This window comes from Hylobates moloch, unplaced genomic scaffold (assembly GCF_009828535.3).
Source record: "Hylobates moloch isolate HMO894 unplaced genomic scaffold, HMol_V3 SCAFFOLD_1, whole genome shotgun sequence".
Lineage (NCBI taxonomy): Eukaryota > Metazoa > Chordata > Mammalia > Primates > Hylobatidae > Hylobates > Hylobates moloch.
Window position 1 is genome coordinate 105,598,531 of NW_026652276.1, and position 24,061 is coordinate 105,622,591.

Here is a 24,061-nt window from a genome sequence, read left to right on the forward strand (position 1 = left end):
CATTGTAGTTTTCATTTCTAGAAGTTCAGTTTGGGTCTTTTTATATTTTCCACATCTATTACCTTTTTGAGCCTATAGAATACAGTTATAACTGTTTTAATGTCCTAATCTGCTAATGTCTTTGTCATTTCTGAATCAGCTTTGGTTGATGGATTTTTTTCCTCATTCGTCATGTTTTCCTATCTGTTTGCATGTTTCGTATCTTTGATTGGATGTCAGACCTAATTTTACCTTATTAGGTACTGGATATTTTTATTTTTATTATTTATTTATTTATTTTGAGATGGAGTCTCGCTCTGTTGCCCAGGCCGGAGTACAGTGGCTTGATCTTGGCTCACTGCAGCCTCTGCCTCCCGGGTTCAAGCGATTCTCCTGCCTCAAGTGATTCACCTGCCTCTGCCTCCTGAGTAACTGGGCGCCCACTACCACGCCTGGCTAATTTTTTGTATTCTTAGTAGAGACGGGGTTTTACCGTGTTAGCCAGGATGGTCTCGATCTCCTGACCTGATCTGCCCACCTTGGTCTCCCAAAGTGTTGGGATTACAGGCTTGAGCCATGGTGCCTGGCCTGGATATTTTTATATAAACACTCTTATAAACAGTTTTAAGCTTTTTTTTTTTTTTCCTGGGACAAGGTTAAGTTACTTGGAAATAATATGAGCTTTATATCTTACTTTTATGGCTTTTTAGGTGAGAAGAGAGCCGGCTCAGTATAGGGCTAATTATTCCTCACTGTTGAGGCAAAACACTTCTATGTAGTCTACCTAATACCTTGTGCATCTTTAGATTTCTAGTCTGACTGGCAGAAACAGGTACAATTCTCAGCCTGCTGTAAGCATCAGGCATTACCCCCAGTCCTTCCCTTCCTCTCTCCCTCTTTTCATTTGGGATAGTTTCTTTGTTTCTTTCTTTTTTTTTTTTTTTTTGAGACGGAGTTTCGCTCTTGTTGCCCAGTCTGGGGTGCAGTGGTGTGATCTTGGCTCACCATATCCTCCTCCTCCTGAGTTCAAGTGATTCTCCTGCCTCAGCTTCCTGAGTAGCTGGGATTACACGCATGCGCCACCACGCGTGGCTAATTTTTGTATTTTTAGTAGAGACAGGGTTTCACCATGTTGGTCAGGCTGTTCTCGAACTCCTGACCTCAGGTGATCCACCCGCCTTGGCCTCCCAAAGTGCTGGGATTTACAGGTGTGAGCCACCATGCCCGTCCCATTTGGGATAGTTTCTATCACTGTGTCTTCAAGTTCAGTAATTGTTTCTTCTCTAAATGTCTAGTCCTCCAAAAATGGTTCTTTCCCATCCTTGGGTAGTGCTTCTCTTATGAATGTGCTAAACAGTACTTGGGCAAATACTTGAGAGAAATCCCCTGTAGACTCTTGGAGTCTCTTTGTAGGTTTCATCACTCTAGCTTTCAATCCTGCAAACTGTAGCCACCTTTGTCTCCCTAGGCTCTGTTGCATTTTCCAAACTCAAGAGTCCACTGGGCTTTGCTTGGGTAGTCTCTCTTTGCTACATGGCCTGGAAGGTTTCTAGACAGTAAGCCGAGGTAATGGGAGGGCTCACCTTAATTGTTTCCTATCTCTATGGGATCACCATCTTTTGTTGCCTGATGTCTCATGTTCTGAAATCTGGTTTCATATATTTTGTCCATTTTTTGGCATTTCAAGTAGGATTATAAATCCTCTCTGTTACTCCATCTTGGCTAGAAGCAGAATTCCACACTATGATTTTCAGCACCTGTACACTGTTGGCTTATATTTGTGCTGTGGTCAACTACAGATCTCTCCATTCTGTAATGTACAGTTTTTTTCTTTACCTAAATGCAAAATTTATAGAAACCTATGTATCTTGGGAGAGAAAAATATAAAGAGTCAATGTAATAGAGGATGATTTCTATGATAGTATGAACAGTATAATATGGAATTCCAAGAGAAGAACTAGAATTTCCTCTGGGTATCTTTTAAATGCATATTTGGTATCATAGATGAGTTATTCAATTGGACTCAGTTCCACCTTCGAGTACATAAGCAGTCCTTTATTTATATGCAAGATGTTTACATAAATACAGAAGAGGATAAAAGACAAAGCCCTGTAAATGTTACCACTGGAGACTTGTAATCCAAATTGACATTGCTCCAATAATCATCACAGTGTGAATATGGATGTTTATCCAGCCACTGATCCACTTATGCTGTCATCCAGACTGTATTTCTCCATTTGCCTTATTTGCCTGCAAGAGTCTTTTTGTGCAAAGCGACTCATGATAATTGTGGCTTATTACCTGAAGCCTCATGAGAAACGGTATTGAATGCTTTCTGAAATCAGAATGTACTACTTGTTTGTACTACTAGTTTGTTTAAAAAGGAAATGAGATTACTTTGGCCTGGCTTTTTCCATGCTTTTCATGTCCTATGTAGCTCAAAAATTTGAAGTGATAGGTTATAGTGCTACTGAGAATTCACGTTTAAGATGTAGTTCCTAGAATTTGATTTTTCTCTCTTTGGGTCAACATTACTTTGTTTTATTCTCCTATTGACATCTGGTTCTTCATCTTCTTTCAAAGATTACTGATGATAGCTCCCCATTCATTCAGTTGAAATATATCATTACTTTTGTTTTATGGCCCAGCATACCATTCATTTTTATAAATGTTTCACTGGTCCATGAAAAGAATGTAAATTCTGTAGTTGGTGAGTGCAGGGCTCTGTGTGTTTTTGGTCAAGTTTATGTGTTGTGTTGCTTACATCTTTTAGAGCTTTACCGAGTTTTTACCTATGAGATCTGTTAAAGACAGAGAGGTTAAAATCTCCTCGTATAATTTTTGGATTAATTTATTGTTTCTTGATTGGATGTGGTGGCTCACGCTTGTAATCCCAGCACTTTGGGAGGCGGAGGTAGATGGATCACTTGAGGACAGGAGTTCGAGACCAGCCTGGCCAACATGGTGAAACCCCATTTATACTGAAAATACAAAAAAATTAGCCTGGCAGGGTGAAGCACAACTGTAGTCCCAATTACACGGGAGTCTGAGGCATGAGAATCGATTAAACCTGGGAGGCAGAGGTTGCAGTGAGCTGAGATCACGACACTGCACTCCAGCCTGGGTGACAGAGCGGGACTGTCTTTAAAAAAAAAAAAAAAAAGATCATTTCTTTATGTATTTTGAGTCTATATTATTAGATACATATAGATTTTAAATTGTTTTCTCATCTTGCTGAATTAAATCTTTAATGTTTTCTGCCATGGGTTGGTTGACTGCAATAATTTAGCAAAAAAAAAAATTTTTGCTAAATTTTAATGTCACTTTTTGATATGACCCTTCGGATTAGTCTAACTTTGTGTTCCCTGCTTTTCCACTCAGGTTATCAATTGATTGGGAGCCACTCGGGGGTGAAGCTTTGCAGGTGGACAAAGGTATTTTTTTTGTTTTTATTCAGTATGTCTATTATATGCAACTTTTAAATAGCTATTATTATACACTGTCAATAAATTTACTAGAGGTATAATTTACATTTAATATGCACAGATTTTTAAACGATTCTTTAAAATGAGTTCAGCAAATTTTGATAGATGTAGAACCTATATTCACCAATTCCAATTAAGATATAAGTTATTATCCCCACCCCAATGAATTTATTGTGCCTATTTCTAGTCAATAACTCCCTTTCCCTAGGGAATTATTGTTCTAATTGCTATTACTGTTACTTAGTTTTGCCTTTTTCGAATTTCATATGGCCAGATGCAGGGGCTCACACATGTAATCTTAGCACTTTGGGAGGCCAGGTGGGCAGATCATTTGAGGTCAGGAGTTCGAGACCAGCCTGGCCAAAATGATGAAACCCCATTTCTACTAAAAATACTAAAATTAGTCAGGTGTGATGGTGGGCATCTGTAATCCCAGCTATTCGGGAGGCTGAGGCAGGAGAATCGCTTGAACCCAGGAGGCAGAGGTTGCAGTGAGCCCAGATCGTGCCACTGCATGCCAGCCTGGGTGTTAAGAGTGAGACTCCATCTCAAAAAAAAAAAAAAAAAGAATTTCATATGAGTGGAATCATGTAATGTGCAGTCTTTTGCAACTGGCTTCTTAAACTCAACATATTTTTGAGATGCATCCGTGTCGTATCATGTAACATGCATCAGTAGTTCATTCACTTTTATTGCTCAGTAGTATGCCATTGTATGAATATACCAGTTTTTAAAGATCCGTAAATAGACATTTGGTCTGTTTTTAATTTTTGGCTATCATGAAAAAAAGTACTATGAGCATTCTTCACAAGACTTTGTGAATGTAAATTTCAGTTTTCCTTGGGTAAATGCCTAGAAGTGCAATTGTTAAGTCGTAGAGTAGGTATATATTTAACTTTAGAAGAAACTCCCAAACTGTTGTCAGTGTGGTTGTACTACTTTATACTTGCTCAGCAATTTATGAAAGTTCCATTTGTTACACATTCTCACCATCATGTGGTATTGTCTTTTAATTTTAGGCATTTTCATGGTTGTGAAATGGTACCTCATTGTGTTTTTTTCTTTTTTTTTTTTTTCTTGTTTGTTTGTTTTTGAGACGGAGTCTCGCTCTGTTGCCAGCCTGGAGTACAGTGGCATGATCTTGGCTCACTGCAACCTCCGCCTCCTGGGTTCAAGTGATTCTCCTGCCTCAGCCTCCCGGGTAGCTGGGACTATAGGCGCACACCACCACGCCCAGCTAATTTTTCTATTTTTAGTAGAGACGGGGTTTCACCATGTTAGCCAGGATGGTCTTGATCTCTTGACCTCGTGATCTGCCCACCTCGGCCTCCCAAAGTGCTGGGATTACAGGTTTGAGCCACGGTGCCTGGCCCTCATTGTGGTTTTAATTTATATTTTGCTGGTGATGGTTGATGATTGGGAACTTTTTTTTGTTTTTTTGAGACAGAGTCTCACTCTGTCATGCTCTGTCACCCAGGCTGGAGTGCAGTGGTGCAATCTTGGATCACTGCACCTCCCAGGTTCAAGTGATTATCATGTCTCAGTCTCCTGAGTAAGTGGGATTATAAGCGTGTGCCAACACGCCCAGCTAAGTTTTGAATTTGTGTATTTTTAGTAGAGACGGAGTTTCACTGTGTTGGCCAGGCTGGTCTCAAACTCCTGACCTCAAGTGATCCACGCGCCTCAGCCTCCCAAAGTGCTGGGATTATAGGCGTGAGCCACCATGCCCAGCCAAGAACATCTTGTGTTGTGCGTATTGGCTGTTTATACTTGTGAAATGTCCGTTCACATCTTTGTTCAAACTCAGTTGTTTGATGCTATATTATTGATTTCTAGAAGTTCTTTATATGTTGTGGATGTGAATCTTTTGTTGAATGTGCATTGTGAATATTTCTCTAGACTGTGGCTTTTCTATTTCCATAAAGGTATCTTTTGAAAATTTTAATTTGGATACAGTTCACTATATCATATTTTTCTTTTATGGTTAGTGTTTTTTGTATTTTAAGACATTTCTGCCAACCACAAAGTCACAAAGATATTCTAGATTTTCTTCTAGAAGCTTCATATGTAGTTTTAATTTTTTTAAGCAGTTTTCTATAGTTTAATTAGTCTCTAACTCTTTTAGATGTGTTAAATATACATTTTCACATGTTAGCTTATAGTCTGCAGTGCTGCGTGGTTCTCTGTTTAGTGGAAACTAATCTCTGGGAAAACTCATTTTAAGGAAGACACATACATATGCACGATGCATGCAAACAGATAACAGGGAATAGTAAATATCACTTCTGTTATATTTTTCAGTATCTTCTCAGTCAATAAAATGGCATGGTAACACAGTTCCAATGCAGCATACATGAACAGCAACACAGAGATGAAAGCATCCTCGCTTACCATGCCAAACTGCTGCATGCCCCTCCCACAGACTTGCCTCTGTGTTCCTTGCACCATCCCATAAATTATAAGAGTAGGCTTCTTTTAATATGTTCTTTCTCTTATAAATGTGTAGGAAAATAATAGTAAGGTAGAGAAGAAAGATAGTAAAGTAAGGAAGTATTAAAAGTGTTAATGGTGTAAAAACCCACAAGAGATAGTTTGCAAAATTCAAATAGTCCTCCAACTGTTCCACAGTAAACCATTCTTAGAGTTTGTGAATCAGAGAAATCATACAAGGCACAGGATCCTGTCCTGCACCACAGGTTTGATTTTTTTTTTTTTTTTTTTTGAGACAGAGTCTTGCTCTGTCGCCCAGGCTGGAGGGCAGTGGCACAATCTCGGCTCACTGCAAGCTCTGCCTCCTGGGTTCATGCCATTCTTCTGCCTCAGCCTCCCAAGTAGCTGGGACTACAGGCACCCGCCACCACACCCGGCTAATTTTTTGTATTTTTAGTAGAGACGGGGTTTCACCGTGTTAGCCAGGATGGTCTCGATCTCCTGACCTCGTGATCCGCCCGCCTCGGCCTCCCAAAGTGCTGAGATTGCAGGCGTGAGCCACCGTGCCTGGCCTACAGGTTTGACTTTTGTCTGTCGTTTTTCTTTAGGTGAAAATGACAAATTCAGTTTCTTTTTTCACTGCCATAGCAGGTCTTTAGTTTTGATACAGAAGTTAGATAAACATATTGTCCCCAAACTTCAATGTCTGTATTCCTAGAGCGGTGGCAGGAGCTCTTCAGGGAGTCAGTGGCCGAGGGGGCGGACAGAGTTGCTTGGGCAGATTTCTCCTAAGCAACCTGTGTGGAAGAAGCCATTTTTTAAAATCGTTTATTTTTTTGAGGTAGGGTCTTGCCCTGTCATCCAGGCTATAGTGTAGTGGTGCAATTTCGGCTCACTGCAGCCTCCCACCTCCTGGGCTGAAGCGATCCTCCCTCGTCAGCCTCCCAAGCAGTGTGCCACCATGCCTGGCAATAGTTTTTTTTTTGTATTTTTTGTAGAGACAGGGTTTCATCATGTTGCCCATGCTGGTTTTGAACTCTTGGACTCAAGTGATCTGCCTGCCTTGGCCTCTGAAAGTGCTGGGATTATAGGCATGAGCCACCGCACCTGGCCCCATATGTAGTTTTAACTTTTATGTTTGGGCCTGTGATTCGTCTTGAATTAATTTTTATGAATGGTGTGAGGTAAAGGTTAAGATTTATCCCACCTCTGCCAGTGTGGATATCCAATTGTTTTGGCACCATTTGTTGAAGACTTTTGTCAACCTGAATAACATACAGAGAGGGGCTCTCTAGAAGAAAATGATAGTTATTTTGGAACATAGCATTGCAATGGGAATATGCAAGCCACAGTAAACTGTGTTTTTGGGGAGGTACAGGAAGACAAAGTTTACTTTTTAATTTTTTGTGAGTTACTATAAGTCAATGAAGACAAAGATTTTTTTTTTTTTGAGACGGGGTCTCGCTCTGTCACCCAGGCTGGAGTGCAGTGGTGTGATCTCAGCTTACTGCAGGCTCTGCCTCCCAGGTTCACACCATTCTCCTGCCTCAGCCTCCTGAGTAGCTGGGACTACAGGCGCCTGCCACCACGCCCGGCTAATTTTTTTTTTTTTTTTGTATTTTTAGTAGAGACGGGGTTTCACCTTGTTAGCCAGGATGGTCTCAATCTCCTGACCTCATGATCCACCTACCTTTGTCTCCCAAATTGCTGGGATTACAGGCGTAAGCCACTGTGCCTGGCCAAAGACAAATATTTTTAAAGGAAAAGTTGAGGATTATGCAATTGTTTTGAAATAATTATCCTTGGCTGCAAAGATCAATAACAAGGGTGATGGCAGTCCGAGGGTAGGCTGGCAGTTGCTGGGCAGATGACGTTGGCAGAGAAGCATTTTTTTGTGTAAGGTTGTGGTAGCCTTTGTGCAAGGTTGTGGTTTTTGTAGAGTCTTTTTCATTACCAGGCATACAAGATAACTCTCCTCATGGTCTTCCCTGCTTCTGTTTTTCTTAACATTAGTGACTCCATTCTGATTTTGACAACTTTTACATTTCTTCCTTTTGATCAAGATCTTTCTCAGAAAGCATGACTGATCATTCATCCTGTAGTTATTTTTATTTATTTATTTTTTTGAGACAAAGTCTTGTTCTGTCACCCAGGCTGGAGTGCAGCCGTGTGATCTCGGCTCCCTGCAACCTCCGCCTCCTGGGTTCAAGCAATTCTCCTGCCTCAGCCTCCTGAGTAGCTGGGATTACAGGTATGCACCACCACGCCTGGGTAATTTTTGTATTTTTAGTAGAGACAGGGTTTCACCATGTTGGCCAGGCTGGTCTCGAACTCTTGATCTCAAGTGATCCACCTGCCTTGGCCTCCCAAAGTTCTGGGATTACAGATGTGAGCCACCGTGCCCAGCCCTGTAGTTATGTTTTTGTTTTTTTGTTTTTTTTTTTTGAGACTGAATCTCACTCTGTCGCCCAGGCTGGAGTACAGTGGCATGATCTTGGCTCATGGCAACCTTTGCCTTCCGGGTTCAAGTGATTCTCTTGCCTCAGCCTCCGGAGTAGCTGGGATTACAGGCAACTGCCACCACTCCCAACTAATTTTTATATTTTCAGTAGAGACGGGGTTTTGCCAGGTTGGCCAGGCTGGTCTCGAACTCCTGACCTCAAGTGATCCGCCCGCCTTGGCCTCCTATAGGTGGGATTATAGGCGTGAGCCAGTGCGCCTGGCCCAGGTTCAAAGTTTAAAAAGGGAAAATAAAAGGTAAACTTAATATGACAATGTCAGTTTGCATAATGGCTTTGACTCATGAATCTAGGCTTAAAGAAAACCAATTGAATAAGTTAAATCACCATAGGGAATTAGGTGAGACCTGCTGTAACCTTATGAGCTGTTTTGTTTTGTGTATATGGGTTTCAGCTTTCCCAGAGGAATTTATCCAAGTACAGCTTGTAATATTAGAAATAGCACAGACATTTTCTTATTTAATGAATCGATACAAAAGTATTTCTTAAGTTAGGTTTTGTTAACTTACCAGCAGAGTCTATTGATTGTAAAATTTCGATTACACTGTTAGTCTGCCAAGTGAGAAAAGTAGCATTAAGAGGAGTAAAAGTCTCATTATGATATGAAATCTTATTCCAACCTCTTGGAGAAAGCTGTTTACAGTGTGAAAATAGCAACTTTTTCTTCTGGTTTGTAGTTTGAATATCTTCGGTCATGACATTGGGCAGTTGGGTGAACCTTTTTTGTGGTTCATAAATCAGACATGAGGCTTGTTTCTTAAAATTTATCTAGTTTCAGCCAGGCACCACCTTGGTCACACCTGAAATCCCAGCACTTTCGGAGGCCAAGGCTGGCAGATCACTTGAGGTCAGGAGTTCAAGACTAGCCTGGCCAACACTGTGAAACCCCGTCTCTACTAAAAATACAAAAGTTAGATGAGTGTGGTGGTGTGTGCCTGTAGTCTCAGCTACTCGGGAGGCTGAGGCATGAGAATCATTTGAACCCGGGAGGTGGAGTTTGCAGTGAATCATGATCGCACCACTGCACTCCAGCCTGGTCGACAGAGTGAGACTCCATCTCAAAAAAATTATCTAGTTTCAGCTAATAAAGCTTTTTAAGCCAGCTGGAGAATTGTGACCAAGTATTGGAGGAAATTAGAAGAATTCAGAATCTAGTCCAGTCTACACGTAGATAACAAGAACTTTAAAACAATGCACGGGGCTACAATCTGTAATAAGAATAGGTATATTATAGTTTTTCTATAGAGACATAACTTTTTCTTCCCACATTGATCACACAGGAATCTCAGATTTAAAAAAAATCTCAGGAACCACCGGCCACCTGGCCGCCTAGTGGCTTTTAATTAGCCATTCTGTGCCCACTATCCAGAACATTTATTTTGGTCTCAGAAAGTTTTCCAAAACAAGCGTGGGAAAAGAGTCAAACCAAATGAAAAGAACCCAAGATAAGAGTGTTCAAAAGCATTTTAACCTAGGCGTGCAGATCAAATGAGATACTAAATGAGGTACACAAACCAGAGAAGTCATGCCTCCCAGAGAGAATGTCAATTTTGTAGAAACCAAGAGTACTTAATCCAGAAAGACACTTTTCTTTATACTAGAAAATACTTTCCAGAAAAGGTAAAAAGTCTATCATGCCAAGAGGGTTGGTGATTCATTATTAAGGTGGCCTTATCCAAACCACATTCTAAATAAAGTAAAAAAGCCTCTACTAAAAGGAAGGAGGCTCAGACTGAGAGAAGACATACCAGGGCAGAAAAGGCAGATCATGGTGGTGGAGAGCTCAAGGGCTCAGGTGAGTACTGCAGTGGTGCCAAGAATCACCAATTCTTAGTGCTCTCTTTCAGGTCCCGTTTCTGAAACCAATTATGTGAACCAGATAACAAACAGAGAGAGGCCTTTTTCTTTTTTGTTTTTTTTTGTGAGACGGAGTCTTGCTCTGTCACCCAGGCTGGAGTGCAGTGGCACGATCTCGGCTCACTGCAAGCTCCGCCTCCCGGGTTCACGCCATTCTCCTGCCTCAGCCTCTCCGAGTAGCTGGGACTACAGGCGCCCGCCACCACGCCCAGCTAATTTTTTGTATTTTTAGTAGAGACTGGGTTTCACAGTGGTCTCAATCTCCTGACCTTGTGATCCGCCCGCCTCGGCCTCCCAAAGTGCTGGGATTACAAGCGTGAGCCACCGCGCCTGGCTGAGAGGCCTTTTTCTAAGAGAAAAAAATGTTTATTTGGGAATAGAACATAGCAATGGGAACATAATAAATTAGGTCCATTTTCAGGAAGACAATGGGTTTTGTTTGCTTGTTTGTTTTTTAAGAGACAGGTCTTGTTACGTTGTCCAGGCTGCACTTGAACTCCTGAGTTCAAGTGATCCTCCTGCCTTGTCCCCTCAAATAGCTGGAACTATTGTACCTACTATACCCAGCTTTTTTTTTTTTTTTGTTAGAGGGCTTCCTCTGTCACCCAGGCTGGAGTGCAGTGGCACAATCTCGGCTCACTGCAACCTCCGCCTCCCAGGTTTAAGGGATTCTCCTGCCTCAGCCTCCCTAGTAGCTGGGATTACAGGCGCACGCCACCACGACTGGCTAATTTTTTTGTATTTTTAGTAGAGACGTGGTTTCGCCATGTTGGCCAGGCTGGTCTCGAACTCCTGACCTCAGTTGATCCGCCCACTTCTGCTGCCCAAAGTGCTGGCATGAGCCACCACGCCCGGCCTACACCCAGCTGTAAAGGAAAAAAGGAGGAGTGTTACAGAATTGTTTTGAAGTCATTATTCTTGGCTACAAAGATCAATAACAAGGGTGATGCTGTCGAAGGTTGGACAGGCAGTTGCTGGGCTGATGTCCTTACAGAAATATTTCTGTGTAAGGTTGTGATGGCCTTTGTTCAAGGTTGTGGCTTTTGCAGAATCTTTTTTGTTATCAGGCATACAAGCATGATAGCCCTCTCTTCATACCCTTCCCCAGCTCTGTTTGTCAGGGCTTTCTTAACATCAGTAACTCCATGTTGATTCTGATAACTTCATACTTTCCTTTCTCCATTGAATTGCTTTCTAGGCCATTGTAGACAGTCAGTCCATCATATGGGCAGGACTATTTCTGGTCTCTCCAAATTCTGTGCCACTGATATATTTATCTATCCTGTGCCAATACCACATTGTCTTGATTATGTGAGCTTTTGTAGTCAGTCTGAAATTATGTAGTATAAGTTCTCCATTCTGTTTTTCTTTATAGCCAAGATTACTTCCACTCTTCTTAATTCTTCGCATTTCTGGTTTTTTTTTTTTTTTTTTTTTTTTTTCATGGATGGAGTCTCGCTCTGTCACCCAGGCTGGAGTGCAGTGGTGCAATCTCGGCTGACTGCAACCTCTGCCTCCCAGGTTCAAGCGATTCTCCTGCCTCAGCCTCCTGAGTAGCTGGGATTACAGGCACGTGCCACCACGCCTGGCTAATTTTTGTATTTTTAGTAGAGACAGGGTTTCCCCCTGTTGGTCAGGCTGGTCTCGAACTCCGACCTCAGGTGATCTACCCACCTGAGCCTCTCAAAGTGCTGGGATTACAGGCATGAGCCACTGTGCCTGGCCAACATTATATGCACACATTTTCGCGTGTGTATGAGGGTTCCGATTTCTCCTCAGCCTTGCCAGCATTTGTTATTGTTCTTTTTTTGATTATTGCCATCCTAGGGCGTGTCAGGTGGTATCTCTTAGAGGTTTGCATCTTCCTAACGACCAGTGATGTTGAGCATCTTTTCATTTATGGATTGGATGTTTGTATATCTTCCTTAGACAAACATCTCTTCAAATCTTGGCCCATTTTTACATTTGATTATGTGTCTATTGTTGGATTGTAAAAGTTCTTTGTAAATTCTGGATAAGGGCTCTATCAGGTACCTGATTTGCATCTCTTACCACTGTTTGTGGCTGTATCTGCAGGAGCTGAGTGACCGCCGGCTACCAGTAACTCAATTCCTGGTGACGAAGCACCTCCAGTCCTGTCTGCCAGACCTTTTCTCAGCCTGTTCTGCCCTAGCAAGGTTCCCCATACAAAACTCAGTCTCTTTACTGTTATTGGTTAGCTCAAATCTGACAGTACTAGGCCGGGTGTCGTGGCTCACACCTGTAATTCCAGCACTTTGGGAGGCCAAGGCAGGCAGATCACCTGAGGTCAGGAGTTCAAGACCAGCCTGACCAACATGGTGAAATCCCGTCTCTACTAAAAAAAAAAAAAATTAACTGGGCATGGTGGCGCATGCCTGTAATCCCAGCTACTCGGGATGCTGAGGTGGGAGAATCGCTTGAACCCGGGAGGTGGAGGTTGCAGTGAGCTGAGATTGTGCCACCTCACTCCAGCCTGGGCGACAGAGCCAGGATCTTTCTCACAAAAGAATAAAAATAAATAAATAAAATTAATAATAATAATAATAATGATAAACTGGCAGTTCTAATTAAACCAGCTTTTCTTCTCCAACCATTCTTGACTTTTTACATTCTTTATTACTGTTCCTAAACATTTCTATCTTGGGTTCATACTTACTTTCCCTTCTGCTGACTATGTTTCACTCTCCATTTCCACGTGCTCCTTCCAGCGTGAGCCCTGCCTCTCTCTGTGCCAGCCTTTTCCACTGTGCCCTCTTGGACTTTGCGGGAAACATCCCTTTGTCTTCATTTTTCTCCTGGACTGCCCCTGCCCGTTTTCACAGTCCACACCTGATCTTTGCTTTGATACTTCATTTACCTTGGTTGTCCTTCCTAATAACCTGATTCTTAGCCTCTGCTGTTGTCAGAATAACATTCTCCAGATTTCTCTGTTGAATCTTTTTAGTACAGTCTGCTCCACAGGCCTGTTGCCTGTGGATATTTGAGAAACTCTTCTTCCTGTTTTTCACTTCTTTTCCTCTGGCTTTATCCTAAGGGGCAGGAATATTCTGACAGATGACACTTCCCTTCTTTTTTTAATTTGAGACAGGCTCACTCTGTCGCCCAGGCCGGAGTGCAGTGGCATGATCTCAGCTCACTGCAGCCTCAGCCTCCCAGGCTTCAGTGATCCACCTGGAGTAGCTGTGATTATAGGCATGCACCACCACGCCTGGCTAACATTGGTATTTTTTATAGAGATGGGGTTTCACCAGGTTTCCCAGGCTGGTCTTGAAGTCCTGGATTCTCATGATCTGCCCACCTTTGCCTCCCAAAGTGCTGGAATTACAGGCATGAGCCACCAAACCCGGCCAGGCTGGAGTGCAGTGATGCAGTCATGGCTCACTGTAGCCTTGACTTCCCTTGCTCAAGTGATCCTCCCAACTCAGCCTCCTGAGTAGCTGGGACTATAGGTGCACACCACGATGTTTGGCTAATTTTTAAATTTTTCTGTAGAGACAGGGTCTCCTTATGTTGCCCAGGCTGGTCTTGAACTCTTGCGCTCAAGTAATCCACCTGCCTTGGCCTCTCTAAATGCTGAGATTACAGGTGTGAGCCACTGTGCCCAGCCAGATGACACTTCTGTTATTCCATCTACTGTTGATAGCAATGTGCTAAACCCTGTCATCTTATTTTATTTTATTTTAGTTATTTTTAATACTTCTCATATCCCAAGTTTCTTCTTTCCAATCCAGTGATTTTCAGTAATATCAGACTCAGTGCCTTTTGTTTATACCATATTCTGTACTATTGTTAAAGTAAATTTACGGATAATACAATATCACATACATAATTTTACAAAATTTGTGTTTTGCCCAAACTATAAGATAATGAGAGAAAAAGGGAAGTCCTTTATATTAAATATTGCATATTTCTGTACAAAAATAGTCTGGCACTACTACATTAGAAGGTGTCAGGAAGTAGTTAGCTACTTGCACCTTCTTATAATGGATAAGTTTAGGTTTAACAGAGGTGAAGTGGCTGGCTGCAGTGGCTCACACCTATAGTCTCAGCACTTGGGGAGGCCGAGGCAAGTGGATTACCTCAGGTCAGGAATTGGAGACCAGCCTGGCCAACATGATGAAACCCCGTCTCTTCAAAAAATATAAAAATTAGCCAGACATAGTGGCATGTGCTTGTAGTCTCAGCTACTTGTGGGGGCTGAGGCACGAGAATTGCTTGAACCTGGGAAGTGGAGGTTGCAGTGAGCTGAGATTGCGTCACTGCACTCCAGCCTGAGACAGAGCAAGACTCTGTCTCAAACAAACAAAACAAACAAACAAACAAACAAACAAAACAGTCCTGGTGCCATGGCTCACGCCTGTAATCCCAGCACTTTGGGAGGCCGAGGCGGGCAGATCCCAAAGTCAGGAGTTCGAGACCAGCTTGGCCAATATGGTAAAACTCCATCTCTACTAAAAATAGAAAAATTAGCCGGACGTGGTGGCGGGCACCTGTAGTCCCAGCCACTCAAGAGGCTGAGGCAGAAGAATCGCTTGAACCTAGGAGGTGGAGGTTGCAGTGAGCCGAGATTGCGCCACTGCACTCCAGCCTGGGCAACAGAGCGAGACTCCATCTCAAAACCAAAACAAAAACCAAATAAACAAAAAAACAAACAACAGAAGTAAAGGGACTAGCGGTTATTATTATTATTTACAAGAATATCAAGACAGGCTTGTTTATATGTGATAAGAGAGGGAAATAACCCTTATTGAAGAAGGGCTAGCGTGCCAACAAATGACAGGCATACCTTGGAGATATTTCGGGTTTCGTTCCAGACCACTGCAATGAAGTAAATATCACAGTGAAACAAGCCACACAAATGTTTTGGTTTCCCATTGCCAAAAAAAAAGTCATGTTTACACTATACCATAGTCTGTTAAGTATGCAATAGCATTATGTCTTTAAAAAATGTAATTTTAAGAATCATAATTAATTAAAATATACTTTATTTCTAAAATTGCTAATGATTGGGCCAGGTGCAGTGGCTCACGCCTATAATCCCAGCACTTTGGGAGGCTGAGGTGAATCACGAGGTCAGGAGTTCAAGATCAGCCTGGCCAAGATGCTGAAACCCCGTCTCTACTAAAAATACAAAAATTAGCCGGGCGTGGTGGCACACACCTGTAATCCCAGCTACTCGGGAGGCTGAGGCAGGAGAATCACTTGAACCTGGGCGGCAGAGGTTGCAGTGAGCCAAGATTGCATCACTGCACTCCAGGCTGGGCGACAGAGCAAGACTCTGTCTCAAAAAAAAAAAAAAAAAAAAAAAAAAATTGCTAATGATCATCTGAGCCTTCAGCGAGTCATAGTCTTTTTGCTGGTCAGCCCACCATTTGTGATGCCAATATTGACAGTTGAAACATGGTAATGATACTCTACTGCTTCCTTTGTTCAGTTATGCTTTCTTCTATGCCTTTAGAACTTTATTATGGAATTATTATAACGTCTAGTTTTCTGTCAACCATTAAGCGAATGATTGTCTTAAAAAAATCACACCAGTTGATAATACTGATACTTCCCTGAAATAATATCTAATTAGAGTTTGTAAAATCATATTTTTAATTCTGTCATTTATTCTGTATTTACTAGCTAGCATTATTCTGTAAAGGAGAGCTTTTCTTTCTTTCTTTTTTTTAATCAACCAAGAATATTTAGTTACTCTGAAATACAGTTCCTATTGATCTGGCATGATAAATGCCTGATTTGTTTTCTCTTAAATTACCAGTTTTCAAAGTCAGAGTTGTTTTACTTGCCCCTTCAAATGGTGACTTTTTCCCTTGTTTTTGAATGTAATGATGCATTTTCATCAACTCCATCCATTACAGTTATTTTCTGTTTTGATCATCAAATTTTCACACTTTGGCTGGTGGGACATTTTTCAGCGGACTCCTGTGTCTTATTTTTAAATTTTAAAATGTTTTCAGTTTTATTGCTGTATAATTGACATATGAGAAATTGTCCATATTTAAAGTGTACAAGTTGATGAGGTTTTTTTTTGAGACGGAGTCTCATTCTGTCGCCCAGGCCAGAGTGCAGTGGTGCAATCTGGAGTGCGGTGGTGCAATCTTGGCTCACTGCTACCTTTGTCTCCTAGGTTCAAGAGATTCTTCTGCCTCAGCCTCCCAAGTAGCTGGGATTACACGCTCCTGCCACCATGCCCGGCTAATTTTTGTGTTTTTATTAGAGACAGGGTTTCACCATGTTGGCCAGAGTGGTCTCAAACTCTTCACCTCAAGTGATCCACCTGCCTTGGGCTCCCAAAGTGTTGGGATTACAGGCGTGAGCCACCCTGCTCTGCCTGATAAGTTTTTATACATGTATATGCCTGTGAAACTATCACCATAGTTAAGATAATATTTCCTTAATACAAAATGTTTTGTATTTCCAAAATACAAAAATTTCCTTGTTCTTACTTTATAATCCAAATTTCTCTTTACTTCCTGGAAACCACTGATTTGCTTTCTGTCACTGTATATTAATTAGAGAGACATGATCCTTCTCCCCAGCCTGCAGTCCCCTCAAGTGGCCTGGCCTGTGAAATGCTGTCGATCCCTGCTGGGCCTGATACTCTCTTCCCCCACCAAGAGATATGATGTTGGCTGGGTGGCACTAGCAAGAGGGACCCCACCACCACAAGTGGCCCAGCTGGGGGACCCTCTTTGTCCTTGTGGGTCTGAGACTTCCCTTTCTACCCAGAGATACTGGGGCTGCCAGAGGGCATAGGCCAGACAAGCTGCCACAAAAGCAGCCTGGCCTTGGAAGTCAGCTGGCCTGACATTCTCCTTCTCCACTGAGAGACTCCCAGTGGGTCAGTTTGGAGGAGCCCCTCCCTCCCCCTCAGACAGCTCCAGCAGGGACCAGTGGGAGTCTAAGAAAAATTACACTGCAAAGTCTCTGAAAATTAAACTTCCATTAGAACCATAGCACACAGAAGTAGGCCAGGACCTGCATGCTAAATTGAAATAATGTACTAAAATAAAAGAATGAATGAACCAGGGTCTAGAATTTCCAACATAATAAGCAGAATGTCTAGGACACAAGAAAACATCTCTTGCCATACCAAGGAACAAGAAAATCATACCTTGAATAAGAATAATCAACTGACAGCAACACCAGATAAATCAAATGATGGAATTAACTGACAAGGATTTTAAAGTAGCTGTCATAAAAATGCTTCAGCCATCAGTTACAAATTGTCTTGAAACAAATGAAAAAGAAATCTCAGCAAAGAAATAGAAGTTATAAAAGAACCAAGAGGGAATTTTAAAATTGAGACACACAGTAAGAGAAATAAAGATATCTCTGATTGATGGGCTCAGTAGTCAAGTGGAGATGACAAGATAGAATCAGTGACCTTAACAGATCAATAGAATGATTGGTGAACAGGACAGAACAAGAGAATTTACCCAATCTGTACTGACTGTGGTGGCTCACACGTGTAGTCCTAGCACTTTAGGAGGCCGAGGCGGGTGGATCACCTGAGGTCAGAAGTTCAAAACCAGCCTGGCCAACATGGTGAAACCCTGTCTCCACTAAAAATACAAAAATTAGCTGGGCGTGGTGACGCACGCCTGTGATCCCAGCTACTCGGGAGGCTGAGGTAGGAGAATCGCTTGAACCCAGGAGGTGGAGGTTGCAGTGAGCCAAGATCATACCACTGTACTTCAGCCTGGGTGACAGAGCTAGACTCTGTCTCAGGAAAAAAAAAAAAAAAAAAAAAAAGGGAATTTACCCAACCTGGACAACATAGACAAAAGTAGACTGGAAAACAACATAAAGTACAGCCTTAGAGATTGCGTGGCAGTTTAGGCTGAGTATCCCTAATTTAAACATCTGAAATCATATTCTGGAACAAATTGGGTATCTGGATCTACTTTTTCAACTGTAGATTTTATGAAATCTAACAACAAATCAAGTATTTTTAATGAAAATTTGAGATGTGCTATAATCGTAAAATACATACTTCTTGAAATGAAAAAATGTAAATGATCTCATCAGTAATTTCTTATGTTGATTACATGTTGAAATGACATTTTGTATATATTGGGTTCAACCATAATATTAAAGTTAATTTTACCTGTTTAAAAAAAATAATAATAATTTTAAGATTTAAAGTTACACAAAAAGTTTACCTATATTTATCCCAAAAAAAAAAAAAATCTGAAATCAGAAATGCTTCAAAATTCAAAATGTTTTGAGCACTGACATGATGATCAAAGGAAATACTCACTGGAACGTTTTGGATGTCGGATTTTTGGATTAAAGATGAACAACCACTAAGTATACTGCAAATATTCGAATATCTGAAAAAATTTGAAATCTGAAACACTACTGGTCCCAAGCATTTTGGATAAGGGATGCTTAATTTGTGGTAAGAGATCCAATATTTATGTCATCAGAGTTGCAGAAGGAGAGTGAAATTTCATGAGTGGTGCCGAAAGAGTATTTGAAGAAATAATTGGTTGAAAATGGCCCAAATTTGATGAAAGACATCAACCTACAGCTTCATGAATTTGAGGGAACCCCAAACAGGATAAAACCAAAAGAATCCATACCAATACTTTATATAACTAATGATCTAAGAACTGAAAAAGGAAAAAATATGTAAAGCAGCTTGAGAGAAACAATCTATTACCTATAAGGTAGCACCAATTTGAATGTCAGCAGGTTTCTCATCTGAAACCATGGAAGCAAGAAGGGAGTAGCACAATAGGATTTCAAGTGTTGAAAGAAAAGAACCATGAACTTTGAGTTTCATATGCAGCAAAATATTGTTTAAGGATGAAGGATGAATAATGGCATTATCAGATGAAGGAAGATGGAAAGAATTTGTTGCTAGCAGACATGCCCTTAAATATTGGCTAAAGAAAATTCTTCAAGCTGAATTCAGGGCTGGGTGCAGTGGCTCATGCCTGTAATCCCAGCACTTTGGGAGGCTGAGGTGGGCCAATTACTTGAGGTCAGGAGTTCGAGACCAGCCAGGCCAACATGGTGAAACCCTGTCTCTACTAAAAATACAAAAATTAACCAGGCATGGTGGCGCATGCCTGTTATCCCAGCTACTCAGGTGGCTGAGGCAGGAGAATCACTTGAACCCAAGAGGCAGAGGTTGCTGTGAGCTGAGAATTGCACCACTGCACTCTAGCCTGGGTGACAGAGCAAGACTCTGCTTCAAAAAACAAAACAAAAACCTGAATTCAATGATAAAAGAAAGAATCTTGGAGCATCCAAAGGGAAAAATAACAATGGAAAGAGCAGAAATGTGGGGTCATACTATAGATGATCATTTTCCTCAGGAGTTTTATAAATCGTATTTGATGATTGAAGCAAAAATTGCAACACTATTTAATAAGACAATGATATTTAAAAAGAGGAAAATTAAAGGAGTCTAGGCGGAAGTGATATTTCCACACTTCACTTGAAGTGGTAAAATATTGATTGCAGCAGCCTGATAAGTCATGTATGTATGTTGTAATTAATACCCAGAACAAGCACTACAAAGCACAAACGCTACAAAGAAAAGAGATGAACTCAGAAATGCAAGGTAACTTAAGATGGAATCCTAAAGTTGTTTAAATAACCTGCAGGAGGTCAAGAAAAGGGTAACGAATGAGACACAGAAGAAAGAAACAAAACAACAAAAAAATTAGTAGACTTATTAAGTGCTAATACATTGGTAAGTACTTTAAATTTAAATATGCCAAATTCTCTAATCAAATGTTAAGAGATTGGCAGAGTGGATGAAAAAAATGACCCAAATATATGATGTTTACAAGAACATTCACTTCAAATTCAATGATGTAATTAGGTTGAGTAAATTGATAGAAAAAATATAACACACAAACAGTAATCCAAAAAACAGGAGGGCCTGTATTAATACCAGAGTAAGTACACTTCAGAGCAAAGATAATTACTAGAAACAAAGAGGGACATTTCATAATCATGAAATGAGTGCACACCAAACATTAGAGCCTCAAAATACATCAAAGAAAAATGAATAGAGTTGAATAGAGAGAAATTTAAAAAAGAGCCATAGTTATGGTTGTGGGCTTCAAAAGCTCCTCTCAGTAAATGCTAGAACTAGTAGACTGAAAATCATCAAGAATATAGAAAATCTGAACAATAGTTAATCAACAGTATTTATTTGACATATTTAGAACATATTGCTCAAAAGCATCAGAATACATGTTTTTTAAAGTGCCTGTGGTGCATTCACTAAGCTAGACTGTGCCTAGACCAGAGAACAAACCAACCTAAGACATTTAAAATAATCTATATCACATAGTGTGTTCTCTGATCATAATGGATTCAAGCTAGAAATCAATAACAGAAAGAAAAAAGGAAGGTCTTTAAGCTTGTGTATGTTAAGCACTACATTCCTAAATAAGCCATGGGTCAAAGAGGAAGTCTTAAAGGAAACCTTAAAAAATACATAGGGGTCGGGTGCGGTGGCTCACGGTTGTAATCCCAGCACTTTGGGAGGCCGAGGCGGGTGGATCACAAGGTCAGGAGATCGAGACCACGGTGAAACCCCGTCTCTACTAAAAATACAAAAAATTAGCCGGGCTTGGTGGCGGGCGCCTGTAGTCCCAGCTACTCTGAGAGGCTGAGGCAGGAGAATGGCGTGAACCTGGGAGGCGGAGCTTGCAGTGAGCCGAGATTGCGCCACTGCACTCCAGCCTGGGCGACAGAGCGAGACTCCGTCTCAAAAAAAAAAATAAAATAAAAAATAAATAAATACATAGGGACTGTCCATAGTGGCTCATGCCTGTAATTCCAGCAGGTTGGGAGCCAGGGCAGGAGGATCACCTGAATCCAGGAGTTTGAGACCAGCCTGGGCAATATAGCAAGACCCCATCTCAAAAAAAAGAATTAAATGCACACCCACCCCCCCCCCCCCCCCCCCCCCCCCCCCACCAGGTGTTCAGGCACATGTCTTGTAGTCCCAGCTACTTGGGAGGCTGAGGTGGGAGGATCGTTTGAGTCCAGGAGTTTGAGGCTACAGTGAGCTATGATGGGTGACAAAGTGAGACCTTGTCTCAAAAACAAAAACAAAAACAAAACCAACATAGAATTAATGAAAATGACAATTAAACATATCTGTAGGATGCAGCTCAAGCAGTTCTCAGAAGAAAATGTACAACATTAAATTCTTACATTAGAAATGAGGAAAGGTCTCAAATCAGCAATCTAAGTTCCTACCTCAAGAAACAGAAAAGAGCCAAGTTAAAAAAAAAAAGAAAATGGAAGGAAGTAAGAATAGAAATCAATGAAACTGAAAATAGCGTAATAAAAAATTACTATAAAACAAAAAGCTAGTTCTTTGAAAATATCAATAAAATTGATAAATCTTTAGTTAAGACTTAAAAAAGAGGCCGGGTGAAGTGGCTCACGCCTGTAATCCCAGCACTTTGGGAGGCCAGGTGGGCAGATCACGAGGTCAGGAGATTGAGACCATCCTGGCTAACACAGTGAAACCCCATCTCTACTAAAAATACAAAAAATTAGCTGGGCTTGGTGGTGGGTGCCTGTAGTTCCAGCTACTCAGGAGGCTGAGGCAGGAGAATGGCATGAACCCAAGAGGCGGAGCTTGCAGTGAGCCAAGATCGTACCACTGCACTCCAGCCTGGGTGACAGAGTGAGACTCCATCTCAAAAAAAAAAAAAAAACTGGAACAAAAAGAAAACACAAGTCATCAATATCAGGAATGAAACAATATTATTACAGGTCCTGCAGCCATTGAAAGGATGATAAGGGAGTGCTGCAAATAATTTTATGTTGATAAATTTGGCAACTTAGGTGAAATACATCTATTCCTCAAAAACTGTAACTTATCAAAACTCAACCAAAATATATAATCGGAATAATCCTGTAATCGTTAAGAAATGGATTTTGTAATTAAAAGCCTCCCCAAAGTGAAATCTTAGTTTTCAATGGTTTTCCTGAAGAATTCTACCAAATATTTAATGAAGAATTAATGCCAGTTTTACTTAATATCTTCCCCAAAATGCAAGAGGTGGGGAACATTTCTGAACTCATTTTATGAGGCCAATATTAACCCGATAAAACCTGGCAAAGACAATGCACTAAAAGAGAACTAAAGACTAATCTCTCAGGAATTTAGGTGTAGAAATCCTCAATAAGATATGAGCAAATAGAATTCAGCCAAGTATAGAAAGAATTATATGCCATAACCAAGTGGAATTTTTCTCAGGTATGCAAGGCAGGTTCAACATTTAAAAACCAAAGCAATCCACCATATCAAACATGTTAAGAAGAAAAAAATCAGTCATATCAATTGATTCTGAAAAAGCATTTGGCAGAGTCTAACCCTTCATCATTAAAAACTCTTAGCAAGTTAGAAATAGAGGAATATTAACTTAATAAAGAGTATCTACAAAATTCCTACAGCTAACATCATACTTAATATGAGAGAGTAAATGCCTTTCCCATTAGATTGGGAACAAGACAAGTATGTCTGTGTTCACCACTCCTGTTTTACATAGTATTGTAAATTCTAGCCACTGGAATTAGTAAAGAAAAAGAAAATGCATACAGGTTGCAAAGGCAGAAATAAAGCTGTCTTGTTTTGCAGGTGAAATGATTGTTATGTAGAAAATCTCAAGGAAATGACAAAAAAATAAATTTCCTAGAACTTGAGTTCAGCAAGGTCACAGGATACAATATCAAAGCACAAAAATCAATTGTATTCTGTATTTTTTTTTTTTTTTTTGAGGCGGGGTCTCGCTCTGTCACCCAGGCTGGAGTGCAGTGGTGTGATCTTGGCTCACTGCAAGTTCCGCCTTCCAGGTTCCCGCCATTCTCCTGCCTCTGCCTCTTGAGTAGCTGGGACTACAGGCACCTGCCACCAAGCCCGGCTAATTTTTGTATTTTTAGTAGAGACAGGGTTTCACCATGTTAGCCAGGATCGTCTTGATCTCCTGACCTTGTGATCCGCCCGCCTTGGCCTCTCAAAGTGCTGGGATTACAGGCATGAGCCACTGTGCCCGGCCGTATTCTGTATATTAATGATGAACATATGAAAACCAAAACTAAAAAGTTCATTTGCAGTCACTCCAACGAAAGTAGTATGCTTCAATTTACATTTAACAAAACATACACAGGACTGGATGCTGAAAATTTTAAAAATGCTGATAAAAAAATAAAATCTAAACAAATAGACATACCATGTTCATGGATTAGAAAACTCAGTATAATAAACTGTCAGTTCTCCCCAAATTGATTCTGTAGGTTGAATGCAGTTCTTACAAAAATACCAATAAGATTTTTGTAGAAATAGGCAAACTTATTCAAGACTTGAAAGACACAGGCCCTAGAATAGCTTAAACAATGTTGACAAAGAAGAAAGAACTGGGAGGAATAGTTCACTCTGATCTTGTAGCTTACTATATTGTCACAGTTATCAAGACAGTGTGGTACTACTGGTAGAGGGATAGGCATATAAATCAAGGGAAAGACTAGAGATCTCAGAAATAGACTCACAAAATATGTTTAACTGGGTTTTTACAAAAATGCAAAAGCAGTTCTGTATTAGTCCATTTTCATGCTGCTGATAAAGACATACCCAAGACTGGGAAGAAAAAGAGGTTCAATTGGACTTACAGTTTCACATGGCTGAGGAGGCCTCAGAATCATGGCAGGAGGCAAAGGGCACTTTTTACATGGTGGTGGCAAGAGAAAATGAAGACGCAAAAGTGGAAACCCCTGAGA

General features: G+C 40.9%; 1 protein-coding gene and 1 pseudogene across 2 annotated transcripts in view; one reads left to right on the forward strand and one right to left on the reverse strand.

The window, feature by feature from the left end:
- LOC116811966 (S-adenosyl-L-methionine-dependent tRNA 4-demethylwyosine synthase TYW1) overlaps positions 1-24,061 on the forward strand; it is a 269,724-nt gene that overhangs the window by 62,064 nt on the left and 183,599 nt on the right. For both annotated transcript variants that reach the window (XM_032757493.2, XM_032757500.2), the window contains exon 9: positions 3,361-3,413. In XM_032757493.2, the coding sequence (XP_032613384.1) occupies positions 3,361-3,413 (53 nt within the window). The remainder of the gene's footprint in view (positions 1-3,360; positions 3,414-24,061) is intronic.
- On the reverse strand, positions 5,773-6,165 carry LOC116811978 (monoacylglycerol/Diacylglycerol O-acyltransferase-like; annotated as a pseudogene).